The 27993-nt window shown below is 44.0% G+C and overlaps 1 protein-coding gene across 4 annotated transcripts; it reads left to right on the top strand.

Moving 5' to 3' along the window:
- The first annotated feature begins 1 nt into the window (after position 1).
- On the top strand, positions 2–27993 carry SLC37A3 (solute carrier family 37 member 3). Of its 4 annotated transcripts, none has more exons than XM_030467609.1 (16): positions 29–318; positions 3537–3712; positions 4652–4766; positions 7393–7485; positions 7977–8060; positions 9263–9408; positions 10051–10147; positions 10916–11000; positions 11466–11507; positions 12474–12655; positions 16293–16434; positions 17679–17780; positions 19708–19755; positions 22500–22651; positions 24380–24445; positions 25265–27993. In XM_030467609.1, the coding sequence occupies exons 2-16, from the start codon at positions 3612–3614 to the stop codon at positions 25355–25357; spliced, it is 1548 nt and encodes a 515-aa protein (XP_030323469.1). In that variant the 5' UTR covers positions 29–318; positions 3537–3611; the 3' UTR covers positions 25358–27993. The 4 variants fall into 4 exon arrangements, with proteins under 4 accessions (XP_030323482.1, XP_030323486.1, XP_030323469.1 ...); XM_030467614.1 differs by lacking the exon at positions 29–318 and adding an exon at positions 337–569; XM_030467622.1 differs by lacking the exon at positions 11466–11507 and having other exon boundaries at positions 2–318.

Below are 27993 nucleotides of genomic sequence, written 5' to 3'. Positions count from 1 at the left end.
GTTTTCCCCGGGGCGGGGAAGAGGGCGCGGGGTGGGCTGTGGCGTAGTGGCCGCGGTGGTGCGGTGGCCGCAGTGTGTTCATGGTTGTGGCGGGGTCGGTCTGTGCGCTGCCACCTGCGCTCTGCTCCCCGCCCTGCCCCGTTAAGGACGTGGCCGCTGGGCTATCATCGCCGGGATCCGTGTGGGGTCTCGTTGAGAGGAGACAGCAGCGTCCTCACTCACTGCCTGGGCCCTTACAGCAGCGTAACCGGCCCGCCCGGCCCGGCCCGGCCCAGTCGCAGGGCGGAGCAGCGGAGCCGGCGCCTCATCCCGCCTCAGGTGAGTGGGAACCGCCCGCGGGACCGCGGCCTGTCCGCCGGGCCGGGCCGGGCCGGGCTGGTCAGCCCATCTCTCTGCCGCTGGAGCTGGGTTACCGGGGGGTTCGCTGGTCAGTCTGTCACCTCCGCATCAGGCGTGACTGCTTGGACCGAGTCGGTGCTCGGAAGAGCCCCTTTTCCTCCCGGGCAGCATCCCCTCTCGGGGGCGCGGGCGGTCCGCTGGCAGTGGGTGGATGCGAGGGCGCCTTCTGGGTTTGTACCTCGGATTTTTCCTGTCGGTTTATAAAGGTGTCATGAGACAGTGTGTTGGGTTTGGTTTGTGGTTGGGTTTTTTTTGTTTGTTTTTTGTTGGTTTTTTTGGTGTGTGTGTGTTTTGTTATATTTTTTTAATTGTTTTCCTGGCACTTGGGAAGTCCCAGGAATGTTAATTCTGTTTTTTCCTGCCGGCTTTGGATAGGCGGCAGGGTGGTATTAAGGAAGTTTATTTTGAACTTAAGGGAATGGATAAGGGAGAATGCAAAAAGCTTAACAAAAGCTTATTCTAAATATCAGTTAGCTGAAGGTAAACAGTGCTAAACAAGCAGACAAGGCAGTCTAACACACTAAAAGAAACCCTCTTCCTTTCTTAAAAGGTTTGTGCTTCATTGCCTCGAGTTCTGTGGTTTTTCCTGCTTCCTGGTTTTTGCTACAATTTTAATGTGGCATTCTTAGAATAATGAGAAGTCTAATTTCGAAGGATGAGCTCGCAGTTACATATTCTTCTAGCCTAGGGAGAATGCTGGTTTTGAATGTAAAAAGGACAGGATGGGGAATGTAAAATAAAAACCAAAAAGCAGAGTCTTTCATAGTAATTTTTAAGCTGTCAATAAGTGAAAAGTGTTGTCTTGTGCCAGAAGGTCTTCTAGAAAAGTAGCTGAGGTTTAAAAGCTCTGAGGAGCAGATAATTTCAGTTGTAAATGCTGTTTAAAAAAATAAGTCACTTTAAGGTCAAGACCAGGTCTTAGCTTTAAAAAGACTCAGTATCTTGGACAAACAAGATGTATGTTTGCATATGCTGACATGAAGCAAGTAGTAAATCTTGTGCTTTAGTCTGTGAACTGATTACCCGAGGAAGGAACTTCTCCCACAGGGTTGCACAACTGGCAGGGTTTTGCTTTCCTTCAGAGAACTCTGTTATCTGCCATTTCCTTGGGCGGGGAAAGGCAGGGAAGGAGAAGGAGCTCTTGTGTGTATCTTTCACAGGTCTGTGAGGACCATGGATGGGGCTGGAAAACTGGAGTGCCTTGGGTTCCTTTCTCTTCTTCATGCAGCTTGTGTGAAGGGAAGCCCTGAGCAGTTTTACCTCTGCCTGAAAGAGAGTAGAACTGAGAGAAATTTGTGTGTGCTGACATTTCATTCACTGACACTGAGAAATGGTCTGTGGCTTTAGGTGGAGGTCGTGTCAAGGGTACCCAATTGTAAAGATGCCTCTTGCAGGGATAGCCTTTCCGTCTCACAGCTCCTACTGCAGGTGAACCCAAGCAGTCTAGAATCATATCCCTGCTAGAAGGTGCTGTCAAACCTGGACAGACTGTTCTAGCTGGACAAATGGAGTGTGGCTCAGCTGCAGCTGGGCTGAATAGATGCAGACAGTCTCAGATCTTGTATAGACTTGCTGTGTTTGTCCTGGATGAGAAAGGAGATGTTCAAATGTGGTAAGGGCAAACGTGACTCCAGTGCCTCAAAGGTGTAATAGCTGGGTTCCTGTTAGTCAGAGGGACCATACGCTGTTTTGGAGGGCAGGTATGGCTTTGTTTTCTGTGCTGGTTAATCTATTCAGTAGTAGCTGGCAGCTCTTTGTTGGTCAGGCACACATCATCGTTGAGAGGCCAGGAAAGGAAGAATTCTTACAGTAAAAGTTGTCTCAATGAAACCTGTAAAAGTTATTTGAAGGAAGAACAGAGTCTTGGTGAAATGCTTTCTTTTCAGCAGGAGCCAGGAGTTTGGATGAGAGATCCTGGACAATGACTTCTAATTTCTCCAAGTGAGGTTATGAAGCTGAACTTGAAGTCTTCTGCTAGATTTGCAAATCATTACAAAAAGCACCTGTGGATATGAAAGAACACAAAGGCATTATGCTTTGTCTTATTTCAGTCCTGATTCTTTGGGGGGACATAGGTGGTGGGTTATTTTATGTCTTGGTGTTCAGGGTGTGTGTGGGGTATATATGTCTCTTGAAGGTGGCTCAACCCAGCTGTTGTGAACAGAATGAAGTTCTGCAACATCATTACACAGCACATCTTCCTCTGCACTGCTCTCTCAATTGCACAGACACCAGTGCTTGTGTAGCTGCTTTGTGAGCTGTGGCACAGAAGTCTGGCTGGAAAGATCTCTACCAAGAGATTCAGTTGCCACCTGGCTGCCCAGCAGTCTTGTTCTCTGGACTCTGCTTGCAGAAAGGGCCCCTCAGCCACACCAGCACAGCTGAGGGAAGGGAGCAGCGTGGTGTGAGCCAGCACTCAGAAGCTGTGTGTCTGTGGTAGCTTTTCCTCAGTGCTGGTAACATCTGGTACCTAGAAGTTTAGGCGGATGTCACCCATGCCCTGCAGGGAGAGACAGGGAAGCATGACTTGCCACATGCTGTACTAATGAGGTAGTGACAGATGGAATTTTAGAACGAATAGGATTTCAACACTGCCCTCACTGTAACTTTCCTTTTTCCTGCTGTGCGAGTCCACTCTTGGGTATATTCTTTCAAATGCATCTTGAAGAGGCAATTAGATTCAAAACCATTCCCCACAGCTCACCAAATGCTGCTCTCTTGACTGACTTGCCAGTCTATAGCCAGCGAGGTAGCAGTGGAAAGTTTGTTTATGACCACTCTGTAATGCACTGTGTGTGTAAAAGGTGCAGAATGGTCTTTAACACGGGAACACTGGAAGTTGGTAGATCATGGGGGAATTCTTTTGGTGGTGGCCCTGAGGAAGCTAGAAAAGTGTGGTGCAGGATAACCATGGGGGTACTGAGAAAATCGGAGTAGAAAGACATTTTGGAGCATAGAAGGTGTCAAGGAATGTACATGTTATGAGATGGGTAGCACTGTGAAACAAATTGGGAAGGAATGACAGAGTTGTTCCTGCTGAATTCCAGTCGTTTGGGGAACACAGCTATATTTTATACGTGTGTTCTAATTCAAATATGCTTTCTTTTTTCTTCCTTTCCCACCTTCTTCTGTTTAAGTGAGAAGAAAAATGACCTAAGCACCATCAAGCCTTTGTGGCTAAGGGCAGGAGCAGGGATAGGGCTGCCAGGAGGATGGCTTTGCCTGGAAGCTTACGGAGGCAGCCTGCAGACAGAGGCCTTGTGTCCCATTGCACCCACCATCATATTGTTGTGTTCCTGCTGACCTTCTTCAGGTAGGTTGAGTGTATCTTTACATAGAGAAGTGTTCAATTTGCTGAATTTCGAGAGGTGAGGGCATACCTGAAGAGTGAGAATGAAGGTAGGAAAATAAACTTTGGGTGTGAACCTTGGAAACAATTTTAAAAGATAGTCTAACTGGTCTGGGAAGCATGCAGTAGTGGAGCTAAGTGTGCTGTGCTGTGCCCCTGGGGAATCCAACTGGAAACAGGAACTGCACCAAAGGTGAGGCTGACAGTGCCAGGCTGGCAGCAGTTTGTTGCAGAAGGGTGGATGTGAGTGGGTGTGGGGAGGAACTAACTGGAAGAAGGAAGAAAGCAAACCTTCTGATGCTCAGAACTCATTTAATGCCTGTCCTGACTGATGGAACACACTGTTGTTGCTTCTGGGGTTGTCTTCTCCTCTGAAAATGCTGTTTGCAGACAGTGGAGAGGCCTCTGCAACAAAGAGGTCACTGCTTCAGATCTGAAGGTCTACTAGATTGATTTGTTGAAAGCTTGCCTCCTCTTACAGACTTCACCTTTGATCTTCACAGCAGTAGTGCCACTGAGACCTAATTTATCTCAGAAAGAGCACTTATAGTGGTGGATGAGCCAGATGGGTGCATCTTCTGTTTTCTCTCTTTTTTTCTTTTTTTTTTTCCAGTTTTTGTTTTGTTTTCTTTCTAAGGTACCTAATTGTTCTTACACAGTCACTTCCTTTTTTGAAAAAAGAGGAAGTCCTTTGCAGCCCAAGACACTGTTTCACAACTCTCCACTAAAATCCCTGTGTCTACCCATAGACTGGGTGTTCCTGCTGCTAGCTGTCTCCAAAACTGCCAGTCCTCTGCTGTGCTGCCTGCTCAGACAGCATGTCTCTGTATTTTGAGTTCCATGCTTTCCCACTTGACCTACATAGAAGGTTTGGTCAACCTCTGCTCATGTGTTTTCTGGCAGCTACTCCCTGCTCCATGCTTCCAGGAAGACATTCAGTAATGTCAAAGTCAGCATTTCCAGCCAATGGACTCCCTCCTGCCAGAACAGCACAGCCACTGAGCTCCGGCCATATGAGGTAAGGACACAAGGAACAGGCAAGTGCAAAGATGGGTAACTTCCAGTGTGCTGAACCAGGAGAGACCTCTGTAAGTGTCCATCAGGGGCACTTCTTGAAATGTGAGCAGGAACTTAAGGTGTCTGAACTGTAGTTTTCTGATTCATGAAGTGATGGTGAAATCTTTCCTAGTGGTCTCCACAGAAAAACTTCTTGAAAAGTTACAGTGTTCCAATGGAAATGGGGACCACAGAGGAGACTGTGTAGGAGGCAGCAGCACAGAGGTGATGGAGGAGGGGGAAAGAGGGACCCTACCACTGAATTATCAGAAGCAATAAATGAGAGCAGTTTATGGGTTTACAGAGATCTCTATAAAACCCTGGCTGTGGCTTTTTCTGTAGCAGTGCTGCTGCTGCCACTGTTTTAAATATACAGCCAAAGTAGAAGAAAACTATCTGAAAGTGCTAGCTACTTATCCTAAAGTGATACTGAAGAATTACCTTGCATCTAAAAGGTCTGATTTCCAAAATTGCTGAACATTCAGCACCCCTTGTCTATAAAATCGCAGCCTCTGCAAAAGCAGTGGGAGTTTTGGCAGTGTCTGCTCACAGAAAAGGAAGTTGTGTACTGCTTGCATCTCACGAGTGGGAATGCAGGAACCACCTCCTACCTCTTTAAGGAGCAGTGCCTTGTCCTGATGGTTTTGAGAAGTGGCAGAAATCTTAAATTAATAGCTTGGTCACAAACCATGAGATCTATTAGACCAGGGAGTTCCAAGTCAGTTGCTTGGGTGTTGTCTGCATTAAAAATCCTTTGTTATTTGAATGTTTGACTGGGGGGGGTGATAAATGCTGGTTGTTGGTTTGTTGGGGTTTTTTGGCTTTTTTTTCTGTGATGAGTAAAAACAGTAACTTTGGCCTCTAATATGTTCTAGATTTTATAGTGTGGCAAAACAGAGAGAGCATCTTAAGGGTTGGACTCGATGATCTCTGAGGTCCCTTCCAACCCAGCCAATTCTATGATTCTATGATCTTGGGGATACTAAAATGAACTACTGGGTGCTTATATTTACTTAATTGATATTCAAACTACTAGTTTATTTTGGAAGCTGTTTTGCTATATTTTTAAAAGATATATATATATAGGTGATTTAGTGTTTCCTGCATGTTGAGGTGTTTGTGTCTGATCAAGCAAAATGGCCAAAACATACATTTGGTGTTAATTTAGGTTATGTCAGTTAACAGTAAAGTCCATTCTAGGTAAGTGACATAACAGATTAAGGACATGGACAGAGAAGTCGTTAAGTGCTTTCAGTTTTAAACTTTACTATATCTTTTTAATTTCAGTTTTAAACTTTACTACATCTATTAATTACAGTTGTTCTTTATTTTTATACCTGTGAATATTTTTTCTTGAATATAACAAAACATTTTACAATTGTTTTGTGAGTAGACCCTACTATGATTTTATTAGAAGGACAGTTTAAATCTATACTTGTCAGCATTTACGGATGTGGTATTTCTGCAGGGGTCGTTTAATTAATTTAAGCCTAATTACAAAAGATTTGATTTGCTGTCCTTCTAAGACTCTTAATAGCTTGTGGACCTCCAGGGATCTCTGGTTAAAAATTGAAAGCTACTGGCATAAGTAGGTATTAGTGGCCTCAAGTGGCAAAAACTATTTTTCAAGGGATTTATGAGTTTTCTTGGGCATGTGAAATACAAGCAGAAGTTGTATGAACAGGCCTTACCAGTGTTGCATCTTTTATACTAAGGGGATATGTAATTATTGTTGTGTGTGCAGGATGTTCTCCTGAAGAGGTAGACTAAACTGAAACTTGACTAAATTAAAACTATGACTTGAGTTGGGTGCATCCATAGGTCAGGTTGGGATTTGATTTATTTGTTTGTTTCCTAATGGGAACATGGCAGGGAGGGAAGAAAACTTTACCCTGATTAACTTTATTTGTTCTTTAAATCACTTTCAAAGCTTGATATTTTCAACTGATATCACTAATCCTATTTTGGATTGTGTCTTTTTCCTCTTCTTGATCGTATTGGAAGTAGAATGAAACTCGGGGTAAGCACAAGACCTAACCTTAGTGACTGGAGTGTATAGTTTCTAACCAGTCTGTTTCTTCCTCTTGTTCCTTTTGTGTTCTTTCTTTTTGATTTGTGGCCTGTCACTCCTTATTGTGGTTGTTGCCACAAATATTTAAAGGGAATTATTAATTTAGTGAAGACGGCAAGATAAGTACAAGTGAGACACTGCACATAAACCAGAATGTGCCTTTGCTCTATTATTAACCAAGATCCTTCTCAGTGTTTCTGTGTAAGAAGCTGACAGTTGCATGCTTGTTGGAAGAAGGGTTTGTTTTGCCAGTCATTTGTCTTGATCCAGGTAGAAACAGCATTTTTCACTTTTGAAAGGGCCAGCTCAGCTTGCCCTTTAGAAGTGAAACAAAATGGCAGTCGACATCTCAGGCATTATCTTCTGCAGGAATTGTTCTTGGTTTGATTAAGTGTTGGAGGAATGGGAGGTTGCTGGGGCCAGATGCTGTTCTGCCTTGGAGTTGAGGTTTCCATTGAGAAAGAGTAGAATGAGCTGTGCTCCTCCCTGTTTACCTGTTAAAATTTTCTCTCTGTAGCTCTGGTACAGCAGCCATTTATTTCCAAATGCAGAAGAAGCAACTCTCTTCTTGGGAACATTGGACACTATCTTTTTGTTTTCTTATGCTATGGTGAGTAAGGGTAACACAAAGCTACTAATCTCTGTGATCATCCCAATAAGATCTAACCAGACACATTTGGAGGGGATTAAAAGGATCTTCTTGGACTTCCTAGAGCTATTACAGTTAAAATCTCAATTCAGGACCAGATTTTTACTTTCCATTTCTGTTACTTCTGCCCATGCCTGTCACTCATGCAGAGATACTTGTTGAGAAGTGCAAGAGAAATACTGTCACTTCAGAATTTCTCACACCCCTGTCACCAGTGGGTGGGAAGGCTAGTTCTCTCTCTCCTCTCTCCTAGAATTCTTAGCTGAATTTTTTTAAACCAAGAAATATAATTAACTATAAGCAGAGATTTTTCTAGTGGCAGAAGGAATGGTAATAATCCAACTGTGAATTGGTAGAACAGCAACATTTGCATCAGCTTGACTCTTCTACTTATTTCTTGTAGATAACCTGCAAACCTTTCGGCTTTATTTAATGCTGTATTTTGTTCTTAGGGTCTCTTTGTCAGTGGCATAGTTGGGGATCGTCTGAATTTACGCTGGGTTTTGTCCTTTGGCATGTGTTCCTCTGCTCTGGTGGTAAGTGAGGATGTACTACTGTGATTTAGATATCAGTTTCTGGGTAGGCTTTTACTTTAAGGGAGAAGAGGCTCTTGTTTCAGAGTGAATCTGCCCTTAAGCTGCAGCTCTACCTCAGCTATCTCAAAGTCTGCATGTAAAACTTTGTCCTGGAGTTATTGCATTGTCTAGAGCACAGAGCTCTGCTAGATGACTCACCTCTTCCTGAAATATCTATTTATGGATGCTGTGTCAGAAGGAAATTCCTAAGTTTGAGGCACTGTCTAGAGACTTGATGAACAGCTTTTGGACAAAATTAGGGTATTTGAACTTTTCGAGACTGTTTTGTAATGTATCTGTTCTCCTAGCCCTCATATGTTGTCATCAACACTTTTGCTTCCAAGTGCAATCTTTGCTCCCTTTTCTAAAGAACATGCTACCACTGATAACTAAGCATTCATGTACTTATTTTGTAATTGCTGGGAGGGCATGTGTCAGAAAAGAATGCCCACTTAAAACAAAAGGGTTCTTCAAGTTCAAGCCTCTGCAGATCAGTGTGAATCTGTTTTATCTCATTGTGGTTTTCTGGCTATTAAAGTAGTGGTAAAATGTGTGGAGTACTTTTTACTTGGGAGCTACAAACCTCACTATGGCCTACTGTGTTCTGCAGACACATGGCCACAAACATGCATCTAGCACAGTGTGCCACAGAGCATGTTTATTTTGGCTAGTTTGGGTTAGAGCTCTTAGTAATTTGAGACCTGGCTGTAGTATTTATGTTGCATTTGTTAAGATAAACAACTGCTGAGGATTTTGTTTGCTTAGAGCCCTGTGGATTAGGATGTCGGTACAATAGCAGCTTAAGAGGCTACTGTATTTTTTAGTGTTGCTACTGAAAGTATTTGTCTCTTTCTTCTCCTCTCCTGTTACAACTGCGCTGTTTATGAAGGTAAAGGTCTTTCGGAGTGGAAATGCTACCACAGCATATTTGTCTCTGGAGCTGTTTGGGCTCTGGAGCCAGCACTCTGGTGGCTCAGCAGAGGGTGCTGTTAGCTCTCAGCTGTTTCTTAAACAATGCCAGGCTTGCCTTTTGCCTGGCCCCTGTGGGGAGCCTTCTACCTCATGTTATTTCTTTTTTAGGATGCCACTCCTGCCTGGCTTTCAGCAGTAGCCTCAGGGTTTCTTTTCTGTTATTTTAGGTGGTTCTTTTCCCCCTTCTCTAGGTATTCTTCTTTGGCACGCTCACAGAATGGTTGCATTTCTACAACAAGTGGTTCTACTGCTGTCTCTGGGTTGTGAATGGCTTGCTGCAGTCCACTGGTTGGCCCTGTGTGGTTGCTGTCATGGGCAATTGGTTTGGAAAAGCTGGGTAAGTTGAGCTTTTTTTCAGTGACTCATTTATCTGACCTGCTGAGTAGCAGATTGATCTGACAGTCTCAGATCAAAAAGACCAATGGCTAAGTCAGAATTAAAGTTATAAGGGATGGAATATGCCTTGTTACTTTATATCTTTGTTTTTGTTTTTGGTGTTGTTTTTTTTTTTTTGTAAAGTGACAGAACAGCTTGGTGTGAACACAGTTGTGTATGTTAAAGGCACAGATTCAAACTTCAAAAGTCCTTCAGTGCAGAGTGCCTGAATTTGACTTTTCATGCCACTTGGAAAACCTGTTTCTGTCTACTTGCCACTAGAGAGGCCAAATGGAAACTGACTTATTTAGGTTGAACTTAGTAACTTTGGGGTACTGTAGATGAGCTCTAGCCATAACTTGTAGCCCCGTGGTTGCCAGCTTAGCTGTGCTGTAACCCAGGTGTTTCAGGATAGAACAGTCCTTGCTTATCTATTTGGAATCCCCAAGTTATTCTGTGTTTTGTTTTAAGTGATCTTTGAGTCTCTTCAAAGTGGACTGGGAGAATGCTGTAACTTTTTTTATAACTTAAAGTTCACTTTGTGTTGTTCCTAATGTCACCCTCTCAACACATTGCCTTTTAACATTTTCTTCCCATTCTGCAGGAGAGGGTTTGTGTTTGGGCTCTGGAGTGCCTGTGCATCTGTGGGAAATATCCTTGGGGCATTCCTTGCCTCCTGTGTTCTCAAATATGGCTATGAGGTGGGTATTGCTGTCTGGCTTCTAGTTAGGACTGCATGTCTGATTGGGTTATGAGAGATTAGTTTCTTATGCTGTCTCTGAGAGATAACAGGCACTACTTTGCTGTAATGTGGCAAAGCAGGCAAATGAATACAGGGAATGTAAGTGAACCCGTGCATCTTGCAGCACATGACATGCTAGCAGAGCTTGTCACTTTGGAGATGGATACCAAATAGCAGCCTTCTAAAGCCTGTGAGAAAATTGCTGAGAAATCTGAGCCAGACTCTTTCCTGGGTTCCACGGTGAGAGACCTAAAAAGCAGTAGGTGTAAAGTGAAGCAGGGAGAGTTCCAACTAGATTTTTGGAAACCTGTTTCACTATAAAGTTAGTTAAGCATTGGAACAAAGGGCCAGAGCCTTGAGTATTTAGCTTTGGGGGATTTCAAGACCCAACTGAACAAAGCCATGAGCAACTTCATCTGAATTTGGTGTTTGACTCTTCTTTGAGTAGTCCCTTCCAATACAGCTGGATCTGTGGTTGGGTTGGGTGAGGTCCTTCCTCACTGCTGTCACCTCAGTACAATAAACCAGCTCTTCCATTGTGATCTTTTAGCCTAGACAGAATTGAGTCTGCTCAGGAGATGCAGAGGATCACTTGTTTCCAAGTTTTATGGAAGTAGTCTGGGTTGTTGTAGCTGTGTTTGCTTTCTGACAAGGTTGGAGTGCAGACAGGATAAAGAAAGCAACTGAAGGGTTTTTTAAAAACAATCTTTTATTTGTTTATTTTCAGTATGCTTTCTTGGTGACTGCCTCAGTACAGTTTGCTGGAGGGGTTGTTGTCTTCTTTGGGCTTCTGACATCGCCAAAGGAAGTGGGTAAGTAGAAGAAGGTTGCTGTACCATTTCAGTCCCTTCACAGAAAGCAGATCTGCAGCTTTTCATGTAGTACTAAAAGTACCTCTCATTCTGACAGCACTTAGCCTCAGGGTTCCTGTAAAATGGTGTTGCACTTCAGTGTCTTTCATGGAACAAATGCTTTCCTCACAAAGATCACACAAATCACAGAATTGTTCTGGTTGGAGAAGAACTTTAAGATTGAGTCTAACCATAACCCAACTACCAACCATAAACCTAACTCTACCAAGTCCAGTGCTTAAACCCTATTCCTAAGCACCAGATATACAAGTCCTTTAAACACCTCCAGGGATGGTGATTCAGCCACCTCCCTGGGCATCCTATTCCAGTGTTTACCCTTTCAGTGAAGAAGTTTCTTCTAATATCTAATCTAAACCTCCTCTGGCACAACTTGAGTCCATTTTTTCTTGTCCTGTTGGTTACTAGGGAGAAGAGACCAACCCCCACCTCACTACAACCTCCTTTCAGGTAGTTGTAGAGAGTGATAAAGTCTCTCTCAGCCTCCTCTTCTCCAGACTGAACCCCAGTTCCCTCAGATGCTCCTCATATGGCACAGCGTGCCACGTGTATAGGGTTTTGATATTTTAAAAACAAAATAAACCAGCCTGGCTCTAACATCTCCATCAAGGTGCATCTAGTTATCAGTTTTTCTTCATCTGGAAAATCAGGTTGTTCTTTTTTAAAGAAACAGTAGGCAAACTGATAATTGGCAATTGTAGGGGAAACTATTAGGAATCTTAACTGTGCAGTGGGAAGGGAAAGTAATTTTCATCTGCAGGTCTCCTGCAGCCTGTTAAATAGCTCTCAGGTTGGATATGGTCCTTCTCAGAGACGATGGTAGGCAAGTGTAACAGGGAAACAAAACACACTCTTGGGCTTTGACAGAGCTTTGGAGGAGGTTTCCCAGGTGCCTGCAAAATCTATAAAGCTGGTAGCACTAACACTGCTGTAAAGAGTGCTCAGAGGAGTACTCAGCAGCCCAGCAAGTGCACTGCAGTTCTGAGGGTTTCCATTCCCATGGAGGTGTTAACAGGCAGCATCTGTCTGAGGAGCCACGGATAATGCTCAGCCTCCATGCTGAAGGGAAATGGTACCCAGGAGCCAGGTCCCAGAACCCCAACCACTAAATAAGGGGGGGAATGCACTAATTTGTTGTGTCTTCCAACTAATGGCCAGACACTCAGAACAGATAAAGCGGACACCAGGATCAGACAGAATACTTCCAAGAGTGCTAGAAGACAAAGGGTAGAAACTGGAGACACTGCAGAACACCATCTAGAAGAGTTTCTAAGCCAAAGGAGGATGGAGGTATGGGAGAGCAAGGAAATTGTTAGAAGAGAGAATTGCTTAAAAGAAGAGAGCATAGATTTAGGGTGGGGAGAGGGTGAGCAGGCTGTGGCCTCTTTCCTGTTGCATATCCCTTGTGAAACTTAGGCCTCCCTGAGCTTGGAGCAGATGAAGATGGCAGTGTGGAGGAAGATGCTAACAGACCTTTAATGGACGATGATGACGCAGATGATGACGACAGGAATTACTCCAGTCAAGAAAGTGACACTGTCAACCAGCCAAAGGCCATTGGGTTTTTCCAAGCTTGTTGTCTTCCGGGTGTAGTACTGGTGAGGACACTGATTTTTTTTTATTTTTTTTTTTTAGTGAGATCTGATACATGTTGTTAAACATAAAGCTGACTTCTTGTGTTGTCAGCATTTGTTGACATAATTGTTAATACATTGACCATGTGTTCATGGAATCATAGAATGGCAGGGGTTGGAAGGGAGCTCCAGACATCATCTGGTCCAGCCCCCTGCTAAAGCTGATTCACATAGAGCAGGCTGCACAGTATGGTGTCCAGGTGGGTGTTGAATGTCTCCAGAGGAGACTCCACAACCTTTCTGGGCAGCTTGTTCCAGTGCTTTGTCACCCTCAAAGTAAAGAAGCTTTTGCTCTCATTCAGATGGAATGTCCTGTCTCCCAGTTTGTTCCCATTGCCCCTTGTCCTGTTACTGGGCATCACTAAAAAGAGTCTGGTCCCATCCTCCTGACACCTGCCCTTTAGATAAATTTGAGGTATTGATAAGATGCCCTCTCAGTCTTCTCCAGGCTAAACAGACATGGATCTCTCAGCCTATCATTGAGTGGTGTGGGTTGGATGGGACCTTCAAGATCACCCAGTTCCAAGCCCCCTGCATGGGCAGGGACACCTCCTGCTAGACCAGGTTGCTCAGAGCCCCATCCAGCCTGACCTTGAGCACTTCTAGGGATGGAGCATCCACAGCTTCCCTGGGCAACCTCTTACAGTGTCTTAACCACCCTCACTGAAGAATTTCTTCCTAATGTCTAAACTAAATCTACCCTCTTCCAGTTTAAAGCCATTACCCCTTCTCCTGTCAATACATGCACTTGTAGGAAGCCCCTCCTGAGTTTTCTTGTAGGCCCCCTTCAGGTACTGGTAGGCCACTATAAGGTCTCCCTGGAGCCTTTTCTTTTCCAGGCTGAATAACCCCAACTCTCAACATCTTAAGTAGGATATGTGTTCTAGGATACACTCTGTCCCTTCATCCAAGTCATTAATGAGTATGTCGAATGAGACTGGACCTAGTACTGACCCCTAGGGAACACCACTAGCTGCAGGCCTCCAGCTAGACTCAGTGCTGCTGATCACAACCCCCTGAGCTCTGCCATTCAGCCAGCTTCCAAGCCACCTCACTGTCCACTTGTCTTGTCCACACTTCCTAAGATTACCTCTGAGGATGTTATGGGAGACAGTGTCAAAAGCCTTGCCCAAGTTGAGGTAGAGAATGTCCACTGCTCATGCCTCATCTACCTACCCAGTCATGCCATCACAGAAGGCTGTAAGGTTGACATCTGACTTCTTATGCTGTTAAAACCTTGGTGTTGGTACTGTTATCCTTGTGCATAGATTATAATACTGGGCAGGTATGTGGTTGCATGTTGCTCTTCCCACTGGACTCCTGCTTCATTTAGTGCATGTAGTGAGCCAGCTAAGGGCAGCAGAGGTCCTGCACTTGGTGCTGCTGAATTTAGAAGGCAGGCCATGAGCAAGGTGGCTGTATAGTGCTTTCTTGGTAAAGTGGCTAAGCTGCCCGGACCTGAGGGCATTCCCACAGCTAGCTGAGCATCACACACAACTCTGTGGCACCAATACTGGGGTTTAGGTTTGGTGGGGTTTTTTTTTCAGTTGCCTTAAAGCAGAAATCTGGCCTGAAAAGTTTTAATCAGCATGATGTAACATGGCAAAGTAGGTCTTTTTGTTTTTTAATGACCTACTGGAAACAAGACCTGGTGATGCATTTTTCACATGTCCTCATCCTGTCCCTTGTGTGAGAACTTGTAATTCTGCATCAGCAGTATTGCCCAATCCATGGAATTGGTTCAGTTGAAAAATAAATCTGCCTTTGAAAAACATGGACTTTATACGTCAGTGGGCTGTGTGCCCCCTGAATACTAGAACCAGTACAAGAATGGGGGTAAGGTTGCTGGCTCATTAACACAAAGTTAACTGGCTGGATTTGATCATGAAACAGAACTAATGAATGGACAGTATTGTCAGATACCCTTAATGACTAAAGTGGTTGGTTGTTGTGATTAAGGCAACCCAAAATCCATAAAGTGTGCATTGGATTGTCAGTAGAGTGCTGGGCAGCCACAGTTCTGTTGTGAAGACCTTGGTTGAGGGGATGGCAAAATAAAGCTTACCTGTTCTTTCCTTACATGACTAAATGCTGTATTGGTCAGTTTTGGTGGTGCTGAGAGCAGGCTGATGTACAAAGAGCCATTAGGCAAAATTTCTTAGTGGTGGAAGCTGCCTCTGTTGATGCATGACCTTTTTTTCATTGGCCAGAGCATAGGGAGGTACTGTACATCTGACAGTGCTGTTTCTGTACTTGGGATTTTGAAGACATGTTCTGTACATTAATTCAGCAACATGAACACTTCTCAGTCTGAGGGTTTATCAGATCAGTGCTCAGATGTGAGATCAGTGAAAGACCATATACTGAGAGTACTTCTAAAGCCTTGAGAGGATTCTAAAAAGACTACTTGACATTTTTTCTGTAGTTTCTCTCTCCTTCTGAATGATATGTTGGAAGAATTTTAGTACAAAGTCTTTCCCTGAATCTGTAGAAATTTAACGTTTAATCAATCAGACAATCTGGTAGACAGTTTCTAGGCATGGTATAATAAATGTTACTCCATACACTACACTTTTCCCAGTGTGAGGCAGGAGGACTCTACCAAACATCTCTGTGTCTTACAAGTGTGGTCACAAACTACAGGTGTAGTTTGTGACCTGTAAGAGTGGAAAAGCATTAATAATACACATTAAAATATCTATTAAAGTAATTATATCTTATTTTAAAATATACATTCGGGATAGATGATCTTGTGGAGTTGTATCTAAGTATCTGCTTCTTGAAATTCAAAGACAAGCGTGGACCTATACATATAGATCCAGTCTTACAAGCTGTGATTTTAACAGATTGTTTTTTCCACCTTTATCCTTACTTACCTCTTCAAATAGGGGTTCCTTGAACTGCCCTGTCAGTGTTTATCAGGAGGCCTTCCTGGAATAGTGTGACTCATCCTTCTGCGTGGCCAGAGAACAAATCTTTGCCACACATGTGAAAGCTCTAAAGATGATCTCCTGCTAGCTAGGGAGAACTTGAGCTCAGCAGCCAAAAGCAGGAGATTGTCTGAGCTCTTGGGTTTGGAAGCATGTGCTAGGTTTTGGCCAAACTTTTCATCTTGTGTCCTTGAGTACCTGCCTGGGGATTATGAATGACGCATGCTCTTCTCTGGTGCTGTCAGCAAATGAGCCTTCTGAGCAGCACAAGACAGCAGAGAGGAATTACCTCATATAAATTTGCTCAGCATGATGCACTGATCTGTCAAGCTTGTTTCGTGTCACGTGGTTGCTCCCTGCTCTTTGGAAGAGGAATTAAATTTCCTTAATTTTTTTAGAGCCCTGGTGTCATTTCCTCTCAAGATTACACTGGAAGTATTTTAACCCATTGCATTCAGCAAAAAGAAAATAACCTTGACAGTGATTTTTTGTATTCCTGGGTTCCCTTTGATGTTGAGCATTAAGCTGTCATGATGCTACCTTCTCACATGCAATGCAGAAGCACTTCCCATTTAAAGCTTTAGGTGGATACAGAACTTCATGGGAAGAAGCAGGAATGCTGGTTGCATTTCTCAGATGCTAACTGCTTGGTGGCCCTCTCTTTATTCCAGTACTCTTTGGCCTATGCCTGCTTGAAACTGGTGAATTACTCCTTCTTCTTCTGGCTGCCCTTCTACCTCAGCAATAACTTTGGATGGAAAGAAGCAGAAGCTGACCAGCTCTCGATCTGGTATGATGTGGGAGGAATCATAGGTGAGTGAGCAAGTGAATGATGACATCTGCAGTTGCCCTGCTATCAGTGGAAAACGAAAGACAGCAAATGCAGCTCAGAGCAGTCATGTTCATGAGATCTACTTGCTGCATATATGAAAAGTCTACTTATGTGCTCAGCTGCTTGGCTGTTTTGGTGGTTTGATTTGTTTTTTTTTTTTTTCCCTAAAACACAGAGCATGTCAGTCCCCTAAAGAGTTTACTGTAATTTCAAGGGCACTACCGTGTTCTTGGACCTTACCCCCAGTGGACATTTTTCTTTACTCTTCAGGACTTCTTGAAAAGTGCTGTGTACAAAATGGTGTCCCTGCTGCTCACTACTTTCTTTCTGACAGGTACCCTTGAGAGAGAGTTTAGATTTGGATTTACTGGGTTCTGTACTGTCCTTTATGTTCTGTACTTTTAAGAAGAGACTCAGTGCAGATCTCAGCAGAGCAGGCACAACTGTGTTATGTTCAGAAATAAAATGTAATTGCACTTGTTTCTGCTGGCTGTAAAATTTTACTCTGTTCCTTCAGAATAAGGAACATATTGTGTATGTGTTTAGACTTCCACTCTCCTATGCTCAGTTTCCTGCTTTATTACCTTGTCCAGTTAGGTTTCCTAGAATAGACATCCTTGTTTTGGTCTGTTCAGGGTCAGGTGTTTTTGCCTCTGTGGCCCTTTCTATGTTAGGCTTTCTAAACATTCTGTTTTTTACTAGCAGAGCAGTTTCTACAGGGGTAGCAATGACATATAGGTGGTTTTTATCAGCTATTGACATTCATTGCAATTGGTTGTACCTGCCCTGAGTAGATGAGACAGCAGGGAATGAGAAGTCTGTGTGCTAATGCTTTTCCTGTGAAAAAGAACTGCTTTTTCCTGCACTTTTCTGATAAAGAAACCAGCCATGATGTTAAGTTATCTTACATCCAGAGCTGTGGTGATTCTAGAGCTGCAATAGGGAAAGAAAAAGGAAAATAGGAGCAATGGCTAGTTGTGTGCCTGAAAAAAAAGAAGTAATTAATTCCTGAGGAAGCAGTATGAGTAGTTTTCCTTACTCTGTCTGAGCCACTTAAGTTTATTGCTATCTCTGTCCATGGCAGTAAGGACAGGGGACTCAGTTTTCAGGATTTTAGAGTGAATGTGTATTGATGAGAAGGCAAGAGGCCACTGCACCCACTGAAATGAGTTTTGCTCAAGGTGTTAACATCCTGAGCCTGATGATGATTTATTTTGTTTTGCAGGGGGGACTATCCAGGGCTTGATTTCTGATGTGTTACAGAAGAGAGCTCCAGTGCTAGCAATTAGCCTGCTCTTTGCTGTAGGCTCCCTTTTTGGATACAGCCGTGAGTATGCTTTTGTTGTGCCATGATAAGGGGTTCATTCACTACATCATAGAGAGAAACAGAGCACAGCCTCATTCTAGTCATGTTTTCTGGTCTTGAAACTACTTCTGGGTCAGGATGGTGCCTTTTGGTCTGTTTTGCTTGAAGTGTGACACTGCACAGAAGAACTCTGGTAAATGAAGTGTGGATTTTCCTGTACTGGTGAGTAATGGTACTGGATCCTTCTCCAGTGTCAGTGAGGTTTTGGGCATTGTCATTGTATCAACACCACAACTGGCAGAGCAGGAAGTCTCAAGACTCATCCCTTTAGTAAGAGGGGAGTAGAAACAGATCTGTTATATTTATATATATATTATAGAAAGGAGGAAGGTCTTAGACTTCACCACTTTTGCTTCTGTAAGTGATGAAACTGAAGAGTTTCTGCTACTTTTATAGTAGCTGTGGCTCAGGGGGATTGATTATTAAAAGGAATCTTGTCAGGAAAACTGAATAGAAGGATACAGGCAGATCTTATTTCTATGAAAAATACATGAAGCTTTTCTAAGGGCAACGATTCTGTGTCTTCAGACCTGGTGTCCTGTGGTATTGGAGTGCTTAGCTCACTGGGATGTCATTTCACTTCTCTGTGTGTTCTCCAGAATGGGGCGAGAGTACAGAGAGTACAGACAGGCTTTTGTAGAGACTTGTAGACAGAAGTCAGTGCCAGAGCTGGACTTGAAGTGTGCCTTCCAGAAGCATGCTGGCTTACTCAGGCTGTCTCAAAGTCAGATCACTGAGGTATAATCATTAAATGGTGAGGATTGGGTTTGGTAGGGTTTGGTGGTGTTTTGGAGGCTCTTGTGCTGACTCATTACTTTAAAAAGCAAATGGGAAGGAAATATAAATATCTTGCTGATGAAATTTGAAGTTTGTACTGGATAGCAGAGTAACCAGAGGTCCAGGTGTCTTGTGCTTAACTCCAGATGTCCTGCTGTCCAGCCAGGTACAGGAGGCTCAGACAGGCAGTACAGAGTTACTGCACTGGGATCATTCCTGTCAGCCAAACTAGGAAACTTTTTTATGTGCGTAGTATGTTGCACATAGGAATAATAATAGCCTAAGAATATGTGAAGAAGCCTGCAACTTGCCTTACACCTGGAAACCTGACTGTGTGTAGGCTTGGGATTGAATGGGTGAGTAAGGAATTCAGGGGGTCTCTGAAAGTGAGATATTAGGGAAAGCAGTGACTAAAAGCACCCAGGGGCTGTGGTGGGAAACCAGCTGCATGTAGATGTTATGATGCTGTTCCTGGAAAGAAAAGTGGAACCTGGAGATGCTCAAATGTGGCTTTGTAAGGAGGAATTAGGATGTGGGTTTTTGCATTTTTCACTTTATTGAGCAGCTTTCTTTAGGCAGTTTCTGGATTACTACCTCCAGATCTAATCTCTGTGTTTTAAAAAAGAGTTTGAAAACTTAAGAATGAGTGGAATAGGTGATTCAGGTGCTGAATACTTTATGATGGGAGAGTTTGAGTTGAGTCTAACTTCCCCAGGGAGACAGAGGGAGGAGGTTTCTCTTACTAATCAAATGGATTTTCAAAGAGAACAAGTGAAAGCTGTGTCACAGAGGCATAACAAGGCCTGGGACCAAGAACCAGGCACATCTCTTATTGAAATAGGGCACAAACTTTTAATGGCAGGGGTGACTTTTCTACTGTTAAGTAATTTCAGGGAACTTCTGTGTCTCTTAAGTCTCTAAATGCCTTTGCAATAAGACTAATCTCTGTGGAGGTATCTAATCAAATAGAAGTTACTGTTGTCACTATGTAGGTAACTGAACAGATGGTTCAAACTGGATGTTTGCATGCTGTTTGCTGATCCTCAGTAAAAAGAAAAAGGCTTTGTCAAATTTATTTGTCTTATTTATACTCATTTGGTCTCTTTTTCAGGTTCTCCAAACAGCAAGCCCATCAACGCTGTGATCATGGCAATTACAGGTATCTTATCAAATACCACTGTTGTGCTAGCAAATTTATAGATACATGGCAAAATCAGTAAACCTCAGCCTCAGGTGGTTGTGATGCATTTATGAGCACTGCCATTTCTGCTGGTTTTCCAGAATGTGTGAAAGCTGAGGCCCAATTTCTGTTACTTTTGGAGTTCAGCTGTAGAAAAACTGCCTTACAGAGAGAGGTATAGAACACAGACTGTATAGAATAATGGCTTGGAACTAAAGGGGTTTGCCTTGGCTCAGTATCATGGGGGCAGATTTGTGCTGAAGTACTTAGCAGCCATCTGGTATCTGAGGGAGTGGATATATGGCAAAGTCATGAGCTGCAGCTCCCATTTGAGGGTGTTTGTCTGTCAGAACTCCAAATGCCCTGTGTACTGTGAGAGGTCCCAAGCTTTGTGTGCTAGCAGGCAGACTGTGCTGTGTTAGGGAATTAAGATTAGCCTCTGTGAACAGACCCTTTCTTTCCAAATGCTCCTAATGTACTGTACTGCCCCTATACTCAGCACTGGTGAGGCCACACCTCAAGTCCTGTGTCCAGTTCTGGGCCCCTCAGTTCAGGAAGGAGATTGAGGTCCTGGAGCGGGTCCAAAGGAGGGCAACCAGGCTGGTGAAGGGACTCGAGCACAGACCCTATGAGGAGAGGCTGAGAGAGCTGGGGCTGTTCAGCCTGGAGAAGAGGAGGCTCAGGGGAGACCTCATCACTCTCTACAACTCCCTGAAAGGAGGGTGTAGCCAGGGGGAGGTTGGTCTCTTTTCCCAGATGACTTTCAACAAGACAAGAGGGCACGGTCTTAAGTTGTGCCAGGGGAAGTTTAGGATGGATATTAGAATTTCTTTACGGAGAGGGTGATCAGACATTGGAATGGGCTGCCCAGGGAAGTAGTGGATTCTCCATCCCTGGAGATATTTAAAAAGAGACTGGATGTGGCACTCAGTGCCATGGTCTGGTAACTGCAGCGGTAGTGGATCAAGGGTTGGACTCAATGATCTCTGAGGTCGCTTCCAACCCAGCCAATTCTACGATTCTGTGATACTTCAGAACTCTGTCCTGTCATGTTGTTTTGTTTTTTTTTTTTCCTTCCATCCTCTTCCATGAACCCCTGGAGACTGAGGCTGTAGCATGGGGGTACGCTTCTCCAAAGTAGAAATGTGTCTAAATCTGCTTTATGCTGGGGGTTTGTATATGTATGCTGTTTAAAAATAGCTTTTTTCTATACAGTTTAGTGGGTCCTGTCTTCTTGCAGAGTGCCACAGCTAATCATCTCAGTTTTGCTGGTGGATGAAAGTCTGATAGATGACATTTTCTGTGTGTGTGTTCTTGAGGATACATTTCTACGTACAATTAGTTTGTCATGACTGTCCCTAGACTGTCCCTTTTCCTGAGCTTTGCATGGTAGGAAATAGGTGCTTTGAAGTTTAGGAAGGGCAGGTCCTGTCTGATCAACCTGATCTCCTTTTATGATCGGGTGACCTGTACAGTGGATGAGGGGAAGGCTGTGGATGTGATCTGCCTGGACTTCAGCAAGGCCTTTGACACCGTCTCCCACAGCATCCTCCTGAAAAAGCTGTCAGCCCGTGGCTTGGACAGGAGCACCCTGTGCTGGGTTAGGAACTGGCTGGAGGGCCGGGTCCAGAGAGTGCTGCTGAATGGGGCTGCATCCAGTTAGCGGCCGGTCACTAGTGGTGTCCCCCAGGGATCAGTGTTGGGCCCAGTTCTGTTCAATATCTTTATTGATGATCTAGATGAGAGGATTGAGTCCATCATCAGCAAATTTGCAGATGACACTAAGCTTGGGGGGAGTGTGGATCAGCTGGAAGGCAGGAGGGCTCTGCAGAGGGACCTGGACAGACTGGAGAGATGGGCTGATTCCAATGGGATGAGGTTCAACAAGGCCAAGTGCCGGGTCCTGCACTTTGGCCACAACAACCCCATGGGGAGCTCCAGGCTGGGGACAGAGTGGCTGAGAGCAGCCAGACAGAGAGGGACCTGGGAGTCTGGATTGACAGGGAGCTGAACATGAGCCAGCAGTGTGCCCAGGTGGCCAAGAAGGCCAATGGCATCCTGGCCTGTATCAGGAACAGCGTGGCCAGCAGGTCCAGGGAAGTGATTCTGCCCCTGTACTCAGCCCTGGTGAGGCCACACCTCGAGTACTGTGTCCAGTTCTGGGCCCCTCAGTTCAGGAAGGAGATTGAGGTGCTGGAGCGGGTCCAAAGGAGGGCAACCAGGCTGGTGAAGGGACATGAGCACAGACCCTATGAGGAGAGGCTGAGCGAGCTGGGGCTGTTCAGCCTGGAGAAGAGGAGGCTCAGGGGAGACCTCATCACTCTCTACAACTCCCTGAAAGGAGGGGGTAGCCAGGGGGGGGTTGGTCTCTTTTCCCAGACGACTTTCAACAAGACAAGAGGGCACGGTCTTAAGTTGTGCCAGGGGAGGTTTAGGTTGGATATTAGAAAGAATTTCTTTACGGAGAGGGTGATCAGACATTGGAATGGGCTGCCCAGGGAAGTAGTGGATTCTCCATCCCTGGAGATATTTAAAAAGAGACTGGATGTGGCACTGAGTGCCATGGTCTGGTAACTGCAGCAGTAGTGGATCAAGGGTTGGACTTGATGATCTCTGAGGTCCCTTCTAACCCAGCCGATTCTATGATTCTATGATAAGATGTCCTGTTGAGAATCTGTCCTCGTGCTTGTTTTGCATCAAGGCTGTTTTCTTGACACTTTCAGGATTTTTCATCGGGGGCCCTTCCAACATGATCAGTTCTGCAATTTCTGCTGACCTGGGGCGCCAGGATCTGGTGAGAGGCAGCAGTGAAGCCCTGGCAACAGTCACAGGAATTGTGGATGGAACTGGCAGTATTGGTGCTGCAGTGGGTCAGGTGAGGCTACCCAAGGAAAACAGCTCTGAGGAAAGGAGGCGAAGAGGCTGTGTTGTGGTTGGAGATGTGAGCTCATCCCTCAGTTTAAAGTTTAATGGGGAGAAAGAGCAGCTTGGGTCTGGTTGGGTTTTTTGTAATTTATTGAGAAAAAACATGAGAGCAGGTATGTTTTAAGCTTCCATTGGAAACAATACAATTAAGAACTAAAGGAAATGTTCAGAGGGCTAGTTTTATGGACCTTTCATTATTCAAATGAATTTGATAATCTGAACTCCAAAAAGCAAGTAAAGGTCAGTCTCACAAAAAGTAAAAATATTTTGAAGTTTGAGATTTTTTTGTTCAAAGGTAATAGCAAAACCTCTGCTTACAGAAAAATTTACCTTTATAACGGGGTAAAATTAGAGTACCAATTATGAATGTTACAATGGTTATAAAGCAATTTGAAATTTGCTCTTATTTCTGGTTCCCCTTTTTATCTATGGATGTCTTTTACACCTTGTAAATCCAGCACCACTTGCCTTGATAGTCCTTACAGTATGCTGCCAGAGGTCTGAAAACTAGACTGTTGCAGAAAAGGAAGCTGAGAGTGTGCCCACTGGGGATGTTCTTTCTTCTCAAATACAAGCATTAACTATGTGGAAGAAATCAGTGGTCCTTTGGGGAGGATTTGTTAGAAATATCAGAGCCAGTTCCATTCCAGGCATCCTCTAGGGCTGGTAAAATACCAAGGATGTAGGCAAGTCATACAAGTTGGTTTTTTTTTTTCTGGGAAGGGATTTGGGTTTGTTCTTGGCACTTACTGACTGATAAATACAATTGTTCAGTCTCTGTTTTGTAGTAAAGATGCTGCTTAGCTCCTCTAAACATGGAAAATTACAAGTGCTTTGTGGGCATCTTAAAGTGCACTGGTACTCTCAGTGTTCTTTTTACATTGTCTGGAGTGTTTCTGCCTTCCCCCACAGATGCCATTCAAACTTATGTCATCATAAAAATTGGGTCTTTAGTGCTGAAAAATTCCACCTGCCTCCCATTCTAACATGGCATTTATTTCAGCAGAGACAACCATGATGTCATTCTGGGGGTGTGTGAATAACAGCAAATGCACAATGAACGTGTTAGAAATTCAGATCCTGTTTTGTGCTAATATACTCAGTGGTGAAGAAGGGAGGCTCTTGTGCAGCAGCTGAATATAAATCTGCTAACAGGGAGTACATTTTCTTTTGTAGCCTGTGTAGTTCTGTTGAACCAGGACACAGTTCAGAACAGACTGTAGCCTGAAGTGTCTCGCCTGCAATGAAGGGTTAAGTAGTTAGTGGTGGCACAGCTCTTGAAAATCCGTTCTGTGTAATTTATAAGCCATTCTAGAGCTTTTAGTTCTTCTGAGAGTACTTACATCCACTTATGTCCCAGTGTTCTGTGCAAAAACCTTGTATTCAGCGCAGTCAATTTGTCACTCTTCGAAACTGTAGTTCTGTTCTGTCTTTGTGCTGCTATGAGTTACTGTAAAGCTTTGGGATGGTATCCCTGCTTTGCTGAGAATGGGTTTTCTGCAAAAAGGCTGCTGTCCTGAGTTATCTCTTCTGACACGAAAAGATCAGCTGGGAGGTTTTGTGATCAGCTCTGTATGGAGTCTTAATTGCCCACAGATTCTAGAAAACTAAAGAATAATGCCTGAAAGTCATGCTTCCCAGTCTGAAAAATAATTTTTTTCCCCCTCTTTCTTTTTAGTACCTAGTGTCTTTGATCCAGGAGAACCTGGGATGGATGTGGGTTTTCTATTTCTTTATTCTAATGGTAAGAATTCTCCTTTCTTAAAATTCTTTGTCAAAGTTCAATTTGCAATCAAAAGTTTTTGTGAGAACCTGAAAATTGTGATCTAGGCATGCAATGTATTTCTGCAGCAGCTGTGAACTCTGATCACAGTCTAAATCAACTGCATTAATTGTTTGATCCTCTAAAGTCCCATTGGCTAACAGAAACTGATACTGTGGCAGGGGCACAAAAATACTTGCCTTAGAATACCTAGGTGCATTTACTAAAGCTTATACCACCTGACTGACTTCCAAAGCAAAACTTTCCTCCTTCATAAGACATAGTTCCTAATATTTTCAGGGAGGTGAAGTTAAGCTGCTTGTTTGCTAGCCCTTGCAGATGACTAAAAGGAGGGATGAGGATCTTGAAACTAAAATGAAAATGCCTTGCCCTGATAATACACTGGTGGAGAAGACCATGTAGGCCCTGATCTCCTCTGCGTTGCCACAGTGGTGAATGCTGAGCATTTAATCCATTCTTCCCTGCTGAAAGTGCCAGGAATTGTCTTTGCATTTCTGCTGGCAAGGAAAAAGGCCTTTTATAAAAGTAACCAGGAAAGGTGACCTGCAGGAAGCCATTGAGGAGATGAAGAGCTCATCTTCTTTATGAAAAGAAGATTGTGACAGCTGGACTTCTGTGAGCTTTCCTGCAGGCTTGGTCCTTCCAACTGCTGTGCCACTTTGTAGTGACTTCTCTTAGTCTCTATCTTTATAGGGAGCCCTTGAATGCCTGGTGGAGTGCAGGGTGGCTGCAGCTATGGTTGCTCTGTGCTAACTGTCCTGGATGTGCTTCTTTTCACAGACGAGTTCAACAATCCTGTTCATTTCACCATTAATAGTGAGGGAGGTCAGGCTGCTCCTGCATGAGCGGCACCTGCGAGTGCTGGCTGAGTGACTTCTGCTTGCCCCTGGAAGGAGCATTGTATGGAACTGACAGCTGGAACACTAATCAAAACTCTGTGAGACTGTTTCATACATTTTCTAGGTGTGGACTTGTTCAAAAGGGTTCTGCAAGACTTTACAGAGATGCCTTTGCAGACTCAGTGTTGGAAGTACCAAATGCCCGTCCTGAGACCACCTGCATCATGGAGCTGCTGATTGAAGCTTGACAATCCATGGGACTGCTGGATTATCCCAGCCCACCAGACTCTTCCATGTCAGTGTTCACACTAGGGTCTTCTGCTAGGTGGTCTCACTGCTATACCCTCTCTTATTTATTTCTGGGTGTCCTGACCAAAGGTCAGCTCTTTAAAACTGACAGTGGAGAGGCTGTCTTGCAAGGGATTTCGATGCTGTGTTGTGCCAGTGAAATCATGCAGTGCATTTCATGGGTAGTCAAAATTTTTACTATCACTTTAGCTTTCAGAAAGGGCCAAAATAATTATTTGGAATTTGTGCTGTCCAGTTTTAAAAATCCTGTTGCTAAATCTCTGCACATACAGACCTCTGCCATCCCTAGCTATTAACTGTTACATATTCACATTGTTTCACATGGAGAAGTTACTTTCATATGTTTTTAGCATTTTTTAAATAATAATATTATTATTATTACTAATCTCTGGGAAATGAGATTTTCAGTTTTTAACTATTTAAGCAGACAAATAGTGTGCAATACTTTACTGTGATCTCTGAGAACAAGCCTTAACAGATCCTTTGTGTCTGAAGGATCTTTGAATGGCTTTGGGGATCAGTAATGGGACACAAATACTTTTCACTACTGCTTTGTTGTTTGAACTCTTACCAGTACTGACCAAACTGGGACTGTCAGGTGACCCTCTGAAGAAAGCTGATGTCACTGATTTCTTACTCACTGGGCAATTGCTCATCTCCAGCAAAGGAGAACCAAAATGGAATTAAAGGAATTTAAGGGACCTTGCTGCTCTTAGACATGAGCTTCCTGAGAGGGACTGAGGAATGCTCGTGGAACAGCACCAATAAGCAAGTGCTCCTGTCCTCCCCTGTGCTCTTCTGCCTGTAGCTCGTAGAGAGCTTCAAGTTCTGGGGTTTTAAAACTTGAGTCGTACCTTGAAGAGAAAGGTAAATGCAAGTCAGCACTAGAAACGTGTGACTGCACTTGGTATGGTGGTATTTGAGTACTTTTGAGATCCTCAGTTATCCTGTGGTAAGCAGGGTGACTGTCAGACAACCTTCTCACATTTATTGATGGGATTGGCTAATAACTTCTCAACAGATTTGTTTCCTGCTTTTGCCTTGGGATGTTTCATTGTAATAGGCACGTGTTAACCAGCAGAACTTCTGATCAAACATCTAACTGTCAGGTATGGGGGTAGGGGAGAAGAAAACATCATGGAGCTGAAACTTGGAAACTTCTTAAATGGGAACAGTTGCCTTTTTAAAGTGTACAGTGATTTTTATTTTTTTTTTAATTGATGAATGTCACTTTATAGTCATGCTAATTGTAATGAGTGGAACTCTTTATTAGTGCCTTACAGTGTTACTGTATTGAACAATTGCTTGGTAATTGCTGCTTCTGCAGTGCGGGCCCTGTGCACATTTTTGCTTACTGTGAAACTCAGTTGCTCCATTCTATACCTTTTTTTTTTTTTTTTTGTGTGTGAGAGTATCTTACTTTCTTGGTGGGGGCTTTTTTCTTGCATTTTTTTGCTAACCCTTGAAAAATTTCAATGCTTGGGAAAATGATGCCGTTAAGCTGAAGAGGGACCTAAATCCTGTTCTTGTCTCCTCTCATTCCCATTCCAATTTTTGCCTGTATAATTAGAGCTGGAGACTGAGAATCTGTCATCCTGTTCTCAGAATGATGCCCTGGGGTTAGTGTTCACATCCCAAGCTACTCATTAGCCCCTGTACAAATAGGATCAGAACTCCCTGAAACTCAGTTGTTCCAAAACTGATGGCGGCACCGCTTGCCCCAGCAGTTGTGTCTGAGAATCTGTGGTTTCAAATTCCAACCTGGATGAGCTTTTTGGAGGGACGTCTGGGCGCTAGATAAGCTCCTGATGAAAGGTGGGGTGGGAAAGAGAGGTCGCTGGGTCTCGGGGAGGAGGGGCAGGGCCCTGTAACAAATGGTTTCCTGTAAACAGTTCTGTCCCCTCTTGGGAAGTCTGGGACGTGGTGTGAGCACAAGCTGCCCAGCAGCAGCAGCAGTTCGAATCTAAGGCCACCCTCGATTAGGGTGCCTGTGACTTCAGGATTGTTTTGCTGTTGTCCTGGGTTTTTAGGGGTTCTTGTGTATTTTCCTCAAGGTGCTCCAATGGAGGAAGGTTTTCAGTCTGGTCACGCCCAAAATGATCTCCCGTGAATAAACTTAATTTGACTTGATCTGAGCTAATTCTTCCGTGGGTTTTATTGCGCTCTCCTTGAACGTGGTTCTGCTGAGCGTGCTCCTCGTCAGAGGAGCCTGGCTCAGGAAACTGCTCTGCACTCAACTGCTGGGAAGACCTGAACCCTGGCTGAGGCTGAAACCAAACCCTCATCCCAGCCCTAAAAGGGGACTGTGTCCCACACGCTGTGGTTTGGCACTCTCGCTCATGGATCTTATGAGAAGTTTTG

This window comes from Calypte anna, chromosome 1 (genome assembly GCF_003957555.1).
Source record: "Calypte anna isolate BGI_N300 chromosome 1, bCalAnn1_v1.p, whole genome shotgun sequence".
Lineage (NCBI taxonomy): Eukaryota > Metazoa > Chordata > Aves > Apodiformes > Trochilidae > Calypte > Calypte anna.
Note: the sequence above shows the minus strand (reverse complement) of the source record. Positions and strands in the feature narration are given on the sequence as shown.

What these genes read in the sequence shown, in the direction of transcription:
- SLC37A3 (XM_030467609.1), top strand. Translation starts at nt 3,612, where the DNA reads ATGGCTTTGCCTGGAAGCTTACGGAGGCAGCCTGCAGACAGAGGCCTT. An exon ending in TTCTCAAATATGGCTATGAG is followed by an intron (nt 10,148 to 10,915) that starts GTGGGTATTGCT and finishes GTTTATTTTCAG; the next exon opens with TATGCTTTCTTGGTGACTGC. An exon ending in CTCCCTTTTTGGATACAGCC is followed by an intron (nt 17,781 to 19,707) that starts GTGAGTATGCTT and finishes TCTCTTTTTCAG; the next exon opens with GTTCTCCAAACAGCAAGCCC.